At 37.0% G+C, this 16,928-nt stretch overlaps 2 protein-coding genes across 2 annotated transcripts in view; both read left to right on the top strand.

The window, feature by feature from the left end:
• LOC118269965 (FAST kinase domain-containing protein 4) overlaps positions 1–16,928 on the top strand; it is a 96,438-nt gene that overhangs the window by 69,884 nt on the left and 9,626 nt on the right. The gene's annotated exons all lie outside the window — the stretch shown is intronic.
• Positions 1,939–13,208, top strand: LOC118269969 (putative transporter svop-1). The gene is made up of 11 exons (XM_035585372.2): positions 1,939–2,123; positions 5,462–5,623; positions 6,311–6,473; positions 6,777–6,898; positions 7,574–7,818; positions 8,673–8,824; positions 10,449–10,578; positions 10,970–11,104; positions 11,481–11,626; positions 12,196–12,323; positions 12,643–13,208. The coding sequence occupies exons 1-11, from the start codon at positions 2,072–2,074 to the stop codon at positions 12,720–12,722; spliced, it is 1,515 nt and encodes a 504-aa protein (XP_035441265.1). The 5' UTR covers positions 1,939–2,071; the 3' UTR covers positions 12,723–13,208.

Raw genomic sequence — 16,928 nt, forward strand, 5'->3', positions numbered from 1 at the left:
TTGTAATAAATAATTTTGACTTTGAGATTAAGATAAAAGCCATAAACGTCTCTCAACAACAAGATATTAAAGTATTTCTGTCGCTACATAATATATTTAATGTAGAAAATGTGAGTCATGATGATAATGATAACTTTGTTGAATATTGTATTATACAATCATGTTTCTCGTACAAAAAGAGACTAGCTTTTGCACACGCTAATTCGAAACAAGAGCGCGTTCAGCGCTGTGATTGGCTGGCTCGTATGAAATAATGAACCAACCAATCAGAGCGCCGAACGCGTTCTCATTTCGATCTCGTTAAACGTAAACTCAGGGTACTGGTTATATATTTCAGACAACGTTTTCGTTTCAGACTGCTTAGAAAATCGAAATAGGCATGTTGAGCTGTTGTTGAGTTTCGGCTTCAATTCTCAATTCGAGGCAAAGTACGATTTTTATTAAGGAACAGCACAGTGATCTAAATAATACAAAAAAAATAACACTTTAAAAGTCTTAAAGTTTTTTTTTGCAAGAGGAACTTTGTCCTTTTTGTACCTTACCGGGTTATCGGGGCTCCGGCTTGAAAAGCGCGACTAGAAACGAAGTGGTTTTTAGGCAGTTACACGATTCCCTCTTAAAAGATTTTTTTTTGTTTGTATTATATGATGATAATTATCAACGGAACCTGTTCAACATCCACTGACGTCGCGGCATGCCGAACAGGAGATAGTGGGACGGACTCAACATCTATAACAAGGAATGGCTGTAAAAAGGTAAACGCACGCTACTAAACACTAGAGGAGGTGGAAGGAGGGTTGGGAGGCATTTGCCCTGAAATGGGACGATCATGGCAATGTCACGCCTTTTATCCCCGAAGGGGTAGGCAGAGGTGCTCATCACGACACGTGATGCCACTATACAATGTAAGTACAACCAATTTTCACCATTTGTGTTATAAGTCCCATGTAATAGGGGGTGAGTCTATTGGCATATACTGGACACAATTCCAGACTCCGTGCTACTATTGAAAAATTTTCGAAAAACAGCAACTGTATAATGTACATAAAGTGTAAAATAAATAAAAAATCACCCCAGTAATACTGTACCCGATTCGGGAATCGAACCCGAGACCCCTTGTTCGGCAGTCGCACTTGCGACCACTCGACCAACGAGGCAGTCCGATCCGGACGATCATGGCTCTTTTAATCAAATTTTTATTTTCACCACATTCAGAAGAATCAGGAAGGCAATGTTTAATAGCCTGATTGAGAGTAGATGTCGTATCGATAAGCGTGTGTTAGTCTCTTATCTCCAATATCAACATGAGATGACTAGGAAAACGAAGGATTACATCTCATTTTGTAGACACATTACACTCAATATCTTGTGATAACAGATTCTCAAGTGTTGGGGTTCCGTGAGATGATTCTATCAAGATTTTTTATCGCGGTTTTACATATATTTATTACATTTTATTTTGTTTAATTAAACTACCAACAAAGAATATCTACACTTACATGCTAAGATACGGTTGATTATTATAATTTACAAGGTTTTGTGAATTTTATTGTTAAAAACATATTTATAATAATAGTTTTATGTAGTATATTACTAAAGAACGAATATTTTTTTATTGGCATAAGTACTACTGTCGTGAGCCTTATTAAATTAACTAAACTTTACAAGTTAGTCACGTAACTATTTGACAAGATGACTCGACTAGTTTCAAGCCACGCGATGAGCCCATAATCATGAGTAACCAAACGTTACATCAAACGAGCAACTGTGACGAACGCAGAAGCTCTTATATTTGCTGCCGCAGCTGACTATCGCAGTAGCAAATCACTAGAGAAAATAATGACAAATAAGTTACTATACAGAACCCAATATTAATTGAAAAAGCTGCGTGTCTTCATCTTTTGTTTTATTATAAATTACAGCCGACACATTTAAACAGACGCAGTTAGTCGTTGCCTCCAGTGAAGTTATGTCATAAAGTTTATAACGTTAGTATATTATATGTTATATTAATATATATATGTTATATGTAAAACAATTTTGTTCAGTGTGAGTGAATAATTGTGTTAAAATGGCGGCTAAAGGGCTGAGAGTGCCTTTTGAAGATGCTTTGAATATGACAGGTAATTTTTGTATGTTTTTTAGTGTTTGAGATTTAAGATTGTGTCATGAAATCTTTTCTTTTGGTTAGTTGGTAGGTAGTTATTGGTATCCATTAATGTATAAAAGATACGAGAAGTATGTTATAATTTTATTATATTTAACTAAAAATAGTAGTATAAATTTACGTTATTATAACAAATATAATTATATTTTTTTGTGTAAATAAGACCATGATTTTTAGTTAGTTTAGTATGTCCCACGATAGTTATTATAAAAATATTATTATATTTCTTGTATTATTTGATTATGATATGAGTAGTATGAATATTATAAATGTGAACATTTGTTTGTTTTAATTATTGTCTGTCAATCACGCTGAAACTACTAAATAGACTTTGATGAAATTTGGAATTTTAGCCATGAGTTGATTTGGGTGATAGGATACTTATTTTATCCTACGGGAATGAGGGCAAAGCATTGGAAGAAACTAGTTTTAAAATATTTCTCTTTATAAAGCAATGACAATCAAAATATTATTGACGTTCTCGCTCTAAAGATTTTGTTAATCACTATTTATCGTAGGATTTACATCACAGGAGTAACTAACACTGGTTGTTACACATTACAAAGTTCATTCACAAATTGTACATATATACGAGTAAAGACTATCTTTCTAATAATATACATAAAAAATTAAGGTTATCAGTATGCCCTGTATGTATGTAATATAGTTGTAACTGTATAATATTTGGCTAAGATGATCTACGAGTATAAAGTTTCTGAGCACGTGTTTTATTTACGTGCGTCTTTGTTTGTATGTTTATGTAAATAAACATTATCGAGTAGTTAACTGAGGTATACTTACGTGAGTAAACCGTTATTTTTGGTTAATTTAGTTTGTCCCAAGATAGTTATTATAAAAATATAGATTTACGTTGCTTTTTATGAGTAAGTATAAGTATTTTGACTGCACAGTTGGTGCGGTGGCTGGGCAACTGGCTGCCGCGCAACGGGTAGCGGGTTTAAATCCCGCTCGGAACAACTCTTTGTGTGATCCACAAATTGTTGTTTGCGGGTCTGGGTGTCATGTGCATGTGAGCTTGTATGTTTGTAAACGCACCCACGACACAGGAGAAAATCCTAATGTGGGGCAAGGTTTTTTTTTAAAGAGTATAATATAAAATAGCCTCGGTATTTTCAACACTGGGTAAATTGTTTATGCAATATAACTAAATTTTGCATTAAAAAGTTACTTTAATTTGTCTCACGATAATTATTATAAAAATACAGATTTACATTGCTATTTACGACTTTAAATAATATAAAAACTTCGATATTCTCAACTACTTACGTGTTTGCAATATTTCAAAAACAAACTTGATAAGCATTAAAAAATATATTAGTTGAAATTTCACGGTAATTAAACTGTGCAATTAAAATAATCCCGTAAATAATGCCTTTGCAGAGATTGTAAGGTTTCACAGTTTATAATTGAAATAATTTTACTTAAAAACAAGAGTGCGTCTAATAAGAGTTACTGCACGGTTGGTGCAGTGGTTCGGCGACCGGCTGCCACATAACGTGTAGTAGCGATTCCCGCACGAAGTAACTCTTTGTGTGATCCACAAATTGTGGTTTCGGGTCTGGGTGTGTGGGGAAACTGTGGGAGAGCCATGCTTCGGTACGAATGAAACGGCCCAATTGGAGTGATACCACGGCTTCTTAGAAAGCCGACGTGAAACAACGCTTTCGTTGTATTTCGTTGTGTGAATGAGGTTACTGACGGCCTAAATACCCCCCTTCTCAATCTTCCCAATCCCCGATTCCCCAACAACCATTAAATTCCTAATCCCCAAAAGGTCGGCAACGCACTTGTAACGCCTCTGGTGTTTCAAGTGTCCATGGGCGGCGGCGATTGCTTACCATCAGGTGATCCGTCTGATCGTTTATCGGCTCATTCCATAAAAAGTAAAGAATTAATAACTAATTATACCTTTATCAACCTCCATCTACAAATTAAAAAAATACTATAAAAAGAGGACTTCTTAACATCTCATTAAAATATTTGAACAAACAAACGCGAATTGCGACTTTACTGTACATTAGTTTAGTGTACACAAACGCTTGGCAGGGTCTTATGTATCAATGTAAATATGTGATAATATGTACACATATCATATAACTTGTTACATATTATATAGCTCCTTGAGAAGGCTTAGTTATGTGTCTTGTGTCATACGTAGCACGTCTGCTTGTCATGTAGGAAAGATGTTCGCACGTGGAGTATTTAAAAAGTATTTATTCAGTTACTGTGCTGTTAGAAATTAGATAATTTTCATAATAGGTAATATATATTTTCTAAAAGGCTGTGGGAGAGCCATGCTTCGGCACGAATGGGCTGGCTCGACCGGAGTGATACTACGGCCTCACAGAAAACCGACGTGAAACAACGCTTGCGTTGTGTTTCGTTGTGTGAGTGAGGTTACCGGAGACCCAATTCCCCCCTTTCCAATCTTCCCAATCCCCGATTCCCGAACAACAACCCTTTAATTCCTAACCCTCAAAAAGCCGGCAACGCACTTGTAACGCCTCTGGTGTTTCAAGTGTCCATGGGTGGCGGCGATTGCTTACCATCGGTTACGCGTGTTTCATAAAAAAGGCAAAAAAGATAGGTTAAGGTTCACAATGCATATTATTTTTATTGTAACATATTTTTTTTGTAATATGGGGATGCACGTAAAATCATATCACTCACAAGAATTTATCTAATCATACTTTGCCGACCTGCAAATTCAATCCGAGATATTACAATACTGAAATTTAGTTGTTTTCCCACGCAAAACAAGTTTTATTTTGTAAACAATTAATATTTGTTGTAAAAAAATAAAAATAAACGTAGATACATTCAAGAACTTATATTTACGTACTTATGGTTTAGCTTAATATTTTAACAATATACTTATAATTTGACTGCGTTGTCGGTCGAGTGGTTGCAAGTGCGACTGCCGGGCAAGGGGTCTCGGGTTCGATTCCCGGGTCGGGCGAAGTATTACTGGTTTTCGGTTTTTGGTTTTTCGATAATTTCTCAGTGGTAGCACGGACTCTGGAAATGGGCCTGGTAAATGGCAATAGGCTCACCTCCTATTACATGGGACTTACAGCATAAAGTGTGAAATGTGGGTATGCATTGGCATAATGTGCACCTACCCTAGCCTACCCCTTCGGGGATTAAAAGGCGTGACGTTATAAAAATAAATTAACAACATAATAAGAATGATCAACCTTGGTTTATTTATTTGGTAGTTTAGGAGTTATCTGCATACATACAATTTCATGGGCCATATTTCTTTGTCTCCAGGCTACAGTCGGTACAACGCGTGCCTGTTCATCCTCTGTGCCAGTATCATCGTGGGCATGACCTACGAGATCTTCTCCGTGTCCTACATAGTGCCGGCCAGCGTCTGCGAGCTGCACACCACCAGCACACAGCAGGGGCTGATGGCCAGCGTGCCGCTGATTGGTTAGTTTTGTTTTAGAACTTGTTCTTTCGTCGTTTTCGTTCTTCGATAGTTCATCAATGCCATCGATTGTTATCGGTCGACATTGATCGATTGGTGTGGTACCTTTAATTGATCGACGAATACCGGTCGACTTACCAATCGATCGAATGCCCGTCGATGGAAGCGTTCGGTAGATTTATTATAATCCGGTTGGAATCTATCGATCAACATCGATGAATCCATCCCACCATCGATATCTATCAGCTATCGATATTGGTGTGGTAGAAACTATCGATCGATGTCGACTAATCCATTCTACCATCGATCAATGGTATCGATCGATCATCGCTCGATTGGTGTGGTAACACCCACATCCCAGTAGCATATGAACAATGCTCATAACATTTACGTCCTAAAACGCTGCCTTGCCATTTTATAATTAGAAGAGGACTTCTGGATTTGACTGGAGTATTTAGACAGATAAAAAAAACATAAAAATCTTGTCAGTCATCCTGACATCATCTCTATCATCATCAGCCGGAAAACGTCTAATGTTAAACAAAAGCCTTCCCCTTAGTCCTCTTTATAACTATTCACAGAATTAAACAGTACAAAGACGAGTTTTTTTATATTAAACAACCACTTCACCCACTATTTTAACTATGCAGTCTTCAGTATCGCCATTTTTTGAAGATCGTTTGTTCCAGGTATCATAACCACATCCCACATTTGGGGCTACCTGGCCGACACCAGGGGCCGGCGGAAGATCCTCATCATCTCCATGACCATGACATACCTCGCTGGCACAGCAGCCACGCTGTCACCCAACTGGATTGTGCTGAGTCTACTCAAACTGCTCTCTTCTAGCTCGTTAGTATCTGATATCCTATCTTCTTATTTGGAATCATAAGTTGAACTTTACATAGATTAGAATCAGATCTAGCTGTTTTGTTGTTTTTTGGTAGGTAGCCGCCAAATTCGTAGCAAATTCTTTTTACTGGTTCCTCCTAAGAATCGGGTCTGATTCTTAACTTAACTACTTCGCAAATAAAGAACAACAATGCTTTAAATTTGACTTATCATCGCATTAAGACAGTTTGTTCAAAACATATCTGAATAAGTAAAATTCGAATTTCATGTCTGAACCTTACTAACTTCTATATTTGCTTACAGAGTATCAGGGTCTATGGCGTTATCAATGACTTTACTGAGCGAGTGTACGCCCTCGGAGAAACGGAGCGGCCTAGTGTTGCTCACCACTAGTGCTTACCTCATATCTATCGGAATTATGGCAGGTATGCTACTATTACCTCATAGATAAACAAGCAGAAAGTTACAAGTCTCATGTACCTAAGCCTATTGCGATGACTAAGATATTTTCGGAAAACCGAAAATGTCCAATAATTCTTTGCCCGACCTGGGAATCGAATCCGAAACCTTGCCCGTTCGTCGTCGCATTTGCGACAACTCGACTAACGAGGCAGTTAGATAAAAATAGAAAACTTTTCGTTAAAACAGGTATCTGCCAGTAGTCTTTGTTCAATTTTCATTTTAAGTCTTATTTTATTATTTTTGCCTTGTTTACACTCAGCTGCGTTTGAAAAAATAGTTCATCTACAAGGTTAATCTTGGGTGTGATTTCGTCTCTCGCATAATAAAATCAAACAACTTAGTATTTTTTTTTATACTAGCAGACGTATCACCTGATAGTAAACCGGCCTTTTGGGGGTTAGGAATTTAAGGGTTGTTGGGGAATCGGGGATTGGGAAGGGGGGAATTGGGCCTCCGGTAACCTCACTCACACAACGAAACACAAAGCAAGCGTTGTTTCACGTCGGTTTTTGGTGAGGCCGTGGTATCACTCCGATCGAGCCGGTCCATTCGTGCCGCAGCATGGCTCTCCCACACTTAAAAAAGTAGTAGGTACCCAAAGATAAACAAGGCAGTTGAAAAATATTGTATTCTTTCAGTGATTGCGATACCAGTTCTTCCACTGACCTTCTCTTTCTACATTCCTGTACTGGACATCTACTTCAACTCTTGGAGGCTGCTGAACCTCATCTTTGCTGTGCCTTGTGCCCTGAGTGGTATTGGCTGCTACTTTGCCAATGAGAGTCCTAAATACCTGGTCAGTGTTGGGAGAGAGGAAGATGCCCTGGAGGTCCTCAAGCGGATGTATGTTATAAATACTGGGAAGAGTGCCGATACTTATACAGTAAGTAGATAGTTATCTATCTTCTATAATATAAAAATATGTCGGGTTTTCCTGTCTCACACTAACTCCAAAACGCTCGGATCGATTTCCACGGCTTCGGAAAGGTCTCGGGCTCTGTAAGGATTTTAGAAAATTCAGGAAAAATTTAAAAGGAAAGCAGGAAAATTTTTATATAATAAAAATCAATTGCTGTTCGTTAGTCTCGCTAAAAATCGAAAAGAACTTGACCAATTTCACTGATTTTGGTCTAAAATTATTTATAAAAGTCCAGGGATGGTTTTAAAGGTGAGAAAAATATTTTTTAAGGCAGTACGAAGTTAGTAAGGCAGCCGGGTTAGCTTAGTATTATATTACTTATAGTTTTTTCAATCTTTCAATTGAAGATATATTATTATATTTACTACGTATTGGAAAATAATTATATTAAAAAGCCTTGGAGTTTACCCTGAACTCATCCATCTTTTCTGACTATTATAATTATATACGAAGACATAACACATTATTTATTCACAAACCCCTTGTAAAATTAATTACCTTTTTTAAATAATTCTTATAAGAAATTAATGCCACGCCTGTATTTTCCTTTTAAAAAGGAAAAAAAGTGATTGATAATTTTCCTAAGACTACCGATGTTTTACAAACAGACATGTATTTTTTTTGAACTCCTGAGTTCTCCTGTCCTAAAGTAGCCAGCCAACAAAATATTCAACATTTTTGGTTTTAGTAAAAACATCCCGAACCAACCAACATGAATATTGATACAATGCATAAAATAATTCCCTCGCTATACCTAATTTTATCAACGAAATGTGTATCTATAGACAGTACTTATTAATATCTTTGTTCCTTTCTAGGTATCTGCTTTAGAATTAGAAGAGGGACAGGTATCATCGTTTACCAAAGGATTCTGGGGTTCAGTGGCTGCACAGACCATTCCCATGGTGAAACCACCACTACTGAAGAACACCTTACTTCTATCTTTCTTATTCGTCATTTCTTATATCACGTAAGTGTTTTCTACCAATAATTAAGCAGTGATGTTATAGTGATGTTATGAGACGTGTCTGTGTTTGTATGTGTGTTGTATGTGTGCATTGGTGCTTCTGAATGTATTGACCGATTTTGATGTAATCTCTTATTTTTATTACCGCCTAGCTCGTAGGTTTAAAATGACAATGGGCTGATAATTTCAAAATCTTATATTTATTTATTAAACTTTGTAATAATGGAATCAAAATGGCTTTAGAAACAAAAATTACAATTTTGTAAACACAAATAACTAAAGTGTCACTTTGGCCTTATTGGGAACCCTATGTCTTAATAAGGCCTCAATAAAAACTAGTAAGTATTCAACTTCTTAATTATAATAAAACTTTGTCAATGCTTATAATAAATATAATGAGACCTTATTAATTAATTTTGGTCATTAAACATCAGACTTGACGAGTTTCTCATCATGCAATACCCATGTAACATCTTTGAAGTCATCGGCACCCCAGCATCAGTCAAACGAATGAGAACAACTTCTTGTTCTGTAGCCAATTTAGCGACCGACCTAGCTTTTGAGTAGTCGAACCACTCTTTAGATGGTGCGTACTTCTTGGGAAGTTATATCTGGCTGCAACAGCATACCAGGTAAAACAGGATGAACAGAATTCAAGGTTTGAATAGATACTATGAAGAATTTCCCGATATCCATTCACCCCTTTTCTGTATCTATTCACCCCGTTTACCCCTTTCTACCATTTTAACAGCGTTTTCCATCTTTTGCAAAATCCATTGGCTTTCTTTTTGACAGAAGCCGGTGATCCGTTTTCTATGAAATTACTGAAAAACAACTATGCCATAAGGCCTACACGTTTTTTTTGTAGGCTTTATTAGGGCATGGCACATAGGTAAACAAAACAACGATTATATGAAATACACCGATATTATAGCTATTTCACTAATGTGAGGAGATGGCTAAATGTATAATTGTCATATAGACAAAACACGGCACGTCGTATACTGATAAATATAAAAATACTAACAGTTTACGCTACTCGAATTTTATAAAAACTAAAGTGCGCTCCACGTCGTGATTGTTTTCGACTGTAGGTTCCAACATAATCGCGGCACGGGTTGCTTGCTGTGCTCAAATTAGTTAAGTAATGTGCATGCACACTTCTACAAACTTTGGCGACCATTTGACATCGGGAAGAGGGAAATTTTCAAAATAGGCTTTATTGGGGCATAGGCCTTATTTGGTTAGGGTACTATACATATACTCTCTTTTGTTTGAAAGCAAACATTTTTTTTCCATTTAACAAGATTACCAGCCTATAGTGGTCACTTCTAACCAAAGTCCTCTTCTCGCATGGAGAAGGTTTGAGCATTAATCACCACGTTTGCTCAATTTGTTTTGGCGGTTTCAAATTTATAATTAGAAATTATAAGCTCAGGTTTTCTCACGATGTTTTCCTTCACCATTTGTCAGTGGTATCTAAATAATCTTAGAAAGTACATATAACTCGGAAACCCAAGTTTTTTTTCCATTCTTGGTTATTCGGAAAACCTACTGCTATTTTTTTCTATTTGATGATTTATGTGTGTTTGTGTTGACTGATGATGATTTCAATATTTATTTCCAGAATGAACGCTTTCTTCGTGTGGCTGCCTTTCATAGTGAACGCATTCATGACGTCAGTGGTGGCTGGGGAGAGACATCTAACCATCTGTGAGATGATCAGGCTCTCTGCAAACTCTACATCAGTTCAAGAGGTACATTCGTATAAAAAATAAATCATATACTATTCTAAATTAAGATAAGTACCATATTATTTTAGATGACAAATTGATAAAGTATCACCTAAAACATACTTCCGTGGTGGAACTTTACCTTAGCAATACTCATTTCCGGAACTGCGGACTACCTAGCGGGCTTACCGGGGCTCCGGCTCAAAAACCAGATGTAAGAACGGGGTGGTTTTTAGTCACTAAGAATGTGACTCTCCCTCTCGCCTCGCCCAAGGCGAGAGAAGCTTTTGGATGATTTCCCCCCCTTAAAAAAAGTAAAACTCATTTGTATTTGACATTAACCTAAGAAAAGGTTAGAAGATTATCATACTTATCATCCTACATCAACCAAAACCGATTTTGTTTCTTTCTTCAGACTGGTGACTGTTCCATGAACAGCCAAGCAATGACCTTGGTGTTCGGTATAGTGATGGTGCTTGGAGTCTGCAACATCTTCACCAGCGCCATCATCAACTGCATCGGCAGGAAGACCCTCTTCGTTTGTATGCAGGTGAATATTAAGTCAAAGCCTTTTAATTAGACCCTAAAGTCGAAATTTCTTTAAAAATATGTCAAGACTACCGTGAGACCAATATTAACACATTGAACGCCGTGGTGGTCACCGGTGCCCGACGTTAGCGGAGGATTTGCCTTCAACAGTTTTCTATTGGCAGTCAAAGACTTAAGGTGACAATAGACTACGACATTTACTTCTGACAGAACAATGAGCCGCTCTATGATGTTCTAGTGTATCATCCTTTTACGAACTAAAATGCTACACAGAAATGCTCCAGAAAATGTTGTAGTCTATACTCACGTTTAGATGTTAAACTAAAAATATCATCTAGATTATGTTTAAACTGGCTAACAGTTTAATTTGTTTCCAGGTCATAGCAGGAGTAGCAGCGTTAGTCATCAACTTCAGCCCCTTCTGGGTCCTTAGTGCCATACTGTTCATGGTCTTTTTGTCTGCAGTCTTCACTTTTGGTCTTCTGTCTTCCTTCTGCGTGGACGTCTTCCCTACTTATGTCAGGTGAGTTAGAAGAATGTTTACATACATACATACATAACCTCACGCCTGTCTCCCATGGGGGTAGGCAGAGACAATGGAACGCCAATTGCCACGGTTCTTACACACTTCTTTCGCTTCATCAACAATGAATGTTTAATTGTCTCTTAGTTGAATATGATTTTTCCACGATACATTTCTGTTTTGTGAGCAGTGTGTTACAAATACAAAGAGGTGATGTCATAACTGGATTTCGTTTTAACATAATGCGTGTCACTTTACTGGGAGCGCGGGACGTTACAAACCACGACCCTCTCTATCTTCTAAAATGTAGTCCCAACTATAAGCACGTTACCAATTGTTCACATTTTAATGTGCCACTTTCTGAGTATAAATATGTACACAGTCATTGACCCCCGGTTGTAGCACTCTTTGATAAACCTGAATCTTTAAGGTCCCAAAGGTAGAATCCAAAAGGTTTCTCAGAGAACGCTGCTGCCGGGTCTCTGTCATAATGTGTAGTCTATAAGTCATAAATTGCCCACAGGAAGAGCAGGGGTAAAGTAATGATTTTTATTTCTTTTTCTTTACAGAGCCATGGCAGTATGTCTCACACTGATGGTGGGTCGAGGCAGTGCTGTAGTCGGTATCAATGTCTTGAAGAAACTGCTTGACACGGACTGTGAAGCTGCTTTCTATATCTTCGGAGCTGTAGCTGCTGGTGGGTGATTTGTCTTACCTAGTCTAATCACACTAATATTATAAATGTAAATTTTGTTTGTTTGGATGTTTGTCCGTCAATCACGCTGAAACTACTGAACGGGTTTTGATGTTTAGACAGGAATGGGGTGGTTTTTAGTCAGTAAGTCTGACACTCTCTCTCGCCTTACTCTAGGCAGGAGAAGACATTGGACGATTTTCGCCCCTCAAAACAAGCCCTAAAGATTGAACTTAGATTGAAAAAGTCTTTTGTTTAACTATCAACAAAATGCTGATGAAAAGATGGCTGTTCCTTAAATTCCTATTAATTCCTGTTTCAGGTGGAGGACTAGTAGGTCTACTTCTACCTTCAGATGCGAAAATAAAGGAACAGAAAAAAGCATTGAACCCGAGCCCTTGAACATTAAAAGATAAGAACTTACAATTTTTTGTACATACACTAAGTTTAAGTGTATACTAAACTTTCAGATGTGAGAAAGAGAGGTCGCTGGTTTTATAGCTCCATCTCTCTCACTAAGATGTTACTAAAACCACAGTGGAAATTGTAAAATAAGCCCTAAGTACTTATAATTAAGGTTGACATTTGTATATTACAGATAATGATTAGTGTTACTGATGGATTAAAATTAAATATGGAAATGGGTTTGTTGACTGAAGTGAAGTGCATTGATGAACCGATTATAGTTCTTGAGATAAACACAATAAGGTATTTTTTTACACAATGAAGGTTTTTTGTTAGTCAAGGTTATAAGTTTGTAAATTAATTGAGAGAAAAGCAATGCAATTGTGTGATAATAAGAATAGTCTTAATATTTAAAAATGTAAGTATTGTGTGATTGTGTTAGCGTGTGAAGTGAAATAAATTAAATTATTTTGTTTGTTTTTACATCACTTTTTTATTTGACGTCATTCCTTAAATCTGGAGGCACGACAGTGCACCCGCCAAGTCGAGTGCACGAAGCAAACAATGCCGTACCATACTTTACTGAAACTATTTCTCCGCATTTTCTGGCCCTTATTTAATTTTGAGAACTTCTGGATAAGACCAGAACGCAATTACCGTCTTTCATTAAGCTATAATCACATACCTAAAATCAAAATTGAACTAGTATTTCCTATAAACTCAGAGAGTTAAAATTTGGTACAGAGTCTTAATGGTCACACCGATAACTAGCATAGTCGAAGATTTGGAGTACCTAGTGGACCCTGATTAGAAAACACAAGAGCCCAACCAAACTATTAGAGATATCGACATACCGCCTTTACATAATATTTAACTTGGTAGGCCGCTTCATTTGGTGTCGAAAATCGAAGGCCTGACTAACGCATAAAGAATGACTGTACGGTTGGTGCTGCAAAGTGTGGCGGGTTCGAGTCCCGCACGGATCAATTCTTTGTGTGATCTACAAATTGTTGTTTCGGGTCTCTGTGTCATGTGTATGTGAACTTGAATTTTTGTATACGCACCCACGACACAAGAGAAAATCATAAGGCAACGTTATATATAAAAAAATCCAATAGCCAGTCATATAACATGAACTATGATAATAAAGAAATTGCAGAAAGGAACCTTATATGTGGCACAACTTTGTCTAGATTTTATTACTTTTTAGAGAGAAACAAGCATCGAGACTTGGCTAGTTTTTTACAGAATGTTTTTAGTGGGATAATAGGTAACTATTTTACTTTAATTGCTGAAAATAAAAAGATAACTAATTTATTAGCATTACAATAATAATGCGTTTGGTAATAAAGTTAAGAAAAGCAATTGAAGTAACTGGGAAGCATTTTAGCTTGACAATAGTTCATCTAAAAAACTCATACGTTTATACTTAGACTAAATTTTGCCCGCGGTTTCGGTCGCGTTAAAAAGTAGTATTATTAATGGAATTTATCAAAATCTTTTTTTAGGGGATGCCTACGTCATAGTAGCTTTATGCATGCATAGTCTCAGCCCGATCGGTTTAAAATTGACAAAGTTTCATATAAACATTCATCCCCTATTTTATCCCCTTGGGGGTAGAATTGATCAAAATCCTTTCGTAGCGGATGCCTACATCATAACATTTATCTGCATGCGTCAGCCCGATCCAGCCTGTGCGTTGATAGATCACTATGTCAGTCAGTCAGTCAGTCAGTCACCTTTGAATAATATATATTTAGATAGATGACGCTACTAGTATTTTATCTTTATTTGTTTAGAGGCATGTAGTTAGAACAATGACCAGATTCATTTCATCGTAGCTTTTGTTTTACAATAACATAATATAAGACATGCTCAACAGCAAAAGACTTTTGTGCCTCTAATTTTATGTTTGAGCTTTTTACATCGACCCGACGTCGATGAAGAAAATTGTTTTAAAATTTGTCTGCACAATTGGTACAGTACGGCAGGGCTACCGGCTGTCGCGTAATCTGCAGCGGGTTTGATTTCCACACGGAGAAACTATTTGTGTGATCCATAAATTGTTGTTACGGGGCTCGATGTCATGTGTATGTGATGTGAATTTGTATGTTTGTAAACGCACCCAGCCACGATAGAGGAGAAAATACTAGTGTGTAAGTTAAACAAAATTTTAGTCATCTGAAATGGAAGTTCTCCAGTAATCATTTGTCAAAGTCGAAGTCAAAGCGCGCTTGTCACCATATACCTAATCAATGACAAAATTAAAAGCGAAAATACAGGTGTCGAACTTGTACAACTAGATGCATGATTGTGATGGAAACATTAAGAAGTAACTATAGATCATACTCTATGGTCCTGTGTGGTTTATGTATAAAATATCAAATAGATATAGCTTCTTTAATGCTTATGACAATATTATTGCAACGGCATCACGTGTAATATATATAGTTAAAAATTTTATTATCTCAACAACTGGGAAGGCAGGCAAATAGTACATAGTAGTAGCAAGTATATATTTAAGCTCATTATTAAACATCCGAATTTAAACCTTAAAACAACGATATATAGGCACAAAGGTGCAATGAACTGTTTTGAGTAAACGACCTTCCTTTGTTAGGGTTTATAAAGTTTCCAGATAAGATTTTAAACATACAGTATCCTTAGTATGAGTTTGCTTTACATTTAAAGTAGGTAATCGAAACGAGAGCTCGTTCGGCGCTCCGATTGGCCGGCTCGAATAAATCAACGAATCAATAACAATCATCACGAAGTATTCATTCAGCCTACAAATTAAAATGGAAACGGCCATTGTATTATTTGTATAATAACTATCGTGAGAAGTAATAAATAAATTAAAAATAATGGTTTACACACAGAAATTACTGACAAATGTTCGACTAGTTTCAAGTCACCACGATACCTTTGTGCTTGCGGACACTGCTAATAAATAAGATTGTTGATGACACCTTATGGTTACATTATTTGTCCAGCGGTTACTTACAACCGCAACGTTTAGATGACAGGTCTTTGCTTTAATTTTTATTCTATTCTATTTTATTAAAAACATTGTCCCACATTAGGATTTTCTCCTGCATCATGGGTGAGTTTACAAACATACAAGTTCACATACAAATGATACCCAGACCCGAAACAACAATTTGTGGCTCACACAAAGAGTTGCTCCGTGCGGGAATCTAACCCGCTACACGTTGCGCGGCAGCCGGTTGTCCAGCCACCGCGCCAAACGTGCAGTGTAATTAACTACGGTTTCTGGTAATTTGAGGTTTGATTTTATCATTATTATCAGAATATAAGGGCCCACTGTTTAGTAAAGGCCTCTTCTCAGACGGAGAAGGAATGGGTAATTGAGCATTAACCCTTCGTATCATCGAACGCAGACCTACGCAAGACACAATGTGTTTTCTATTGTTGTCTTATATACGAGAGGTTAATCACATTTCAAAGTGGATTCGTGATTTCAAACCTATGATTTTAAATTATAAGTCCAGGTTTCCTGTAAACATTCATCTTCACTCGTCATTGGTGTTCAAATAGGAAAAGTCACATTGGTACTTGGCAGTTTCTAACATTTTGATTTGAAGTAAGTTATCATAAAACGAAAGATACAGTGTGACTATGTTTGATTAGTTTTTGCCAACGAATGGTATTCCATTCACACTATTGTAATTGCATGAATTTACAATTTTATACAATAATAGTGTCATGAAATCTTAATGAGATTAGATGTAAAAGATGTGATTAGGAGCTAAGTATATGAGCAAATATAATACAAATAAGTTTTACATTGTCTCAATTAATTATGATCTGATGAAACGCTTACAACAAATGTCAAGAATATTTCGTCATCATCAACAGAGCGTGCCCCATCAAGTTCCCTCTGTTGAGAAAAGGCCTGCCCCTTAGTCCTCCAAATAGAACGACAAGCCGCAATCTGCATCTGCATCCACTAGCTAAACGCCACTCTGACCACGTTACATCTTGTGGTCCGCGGTCGCCATTCGATCACTTTTCTGGCCCAGCAGCCATTAGTCCTTACAAGTCCAATATCTTACAATATTATAAGCCGGTAAACGAGCAGACGGATCACCTGATGGTAAGCAATCGCCGCCTCCCATGGACACTTGAAACACCAAACACCAAACAGCCTTTTGGAGGTTAGGAATTTAAGGGTTGTTAGGG

Source organism: Spodoptera frugiperda, chromosome 30 (genome assembly GCF_023101765.2).
Source record: "Spodoptera frugiperda isolate SF20-4 chromosome 30, AGI-APGP_CSIRO_Sfru_2.0, whole genome shotgun sequence".
Classification (NCBI taxonomy): domain Eukaryota; kingdom Metazoa; phylum Arthropoda; class Insecta; order Lepidoptera; family Noctuidae; genus Spodoptera; species Spodoptera frugiperda.

Bases quoted from the DNA above. Each gene is read 5' to 3' on its own strand.
- LOC118269969 (XM_035585372.2), top strand. From the start codon at position 2,072: ATGGCGGCTAAAGGGCTGAGAGTGCCTTTTGAAGATGCTTTGAATATG. The intron at 5,624-6,310 runs GTTAGTTTTGTT...CGTTTGTTCCAG, and splicing joins GGCCAGCGTGCCGCTGATTG to GTATCATAACCACATCCCAC. The intron at 6,474-6,776 runs GTTAGTATCTGA...ATTTGCTTACAG, and splicing joins AAACTGCTCTCTTCTAGCTC to AGTATCAGGGTCTATGGCGT.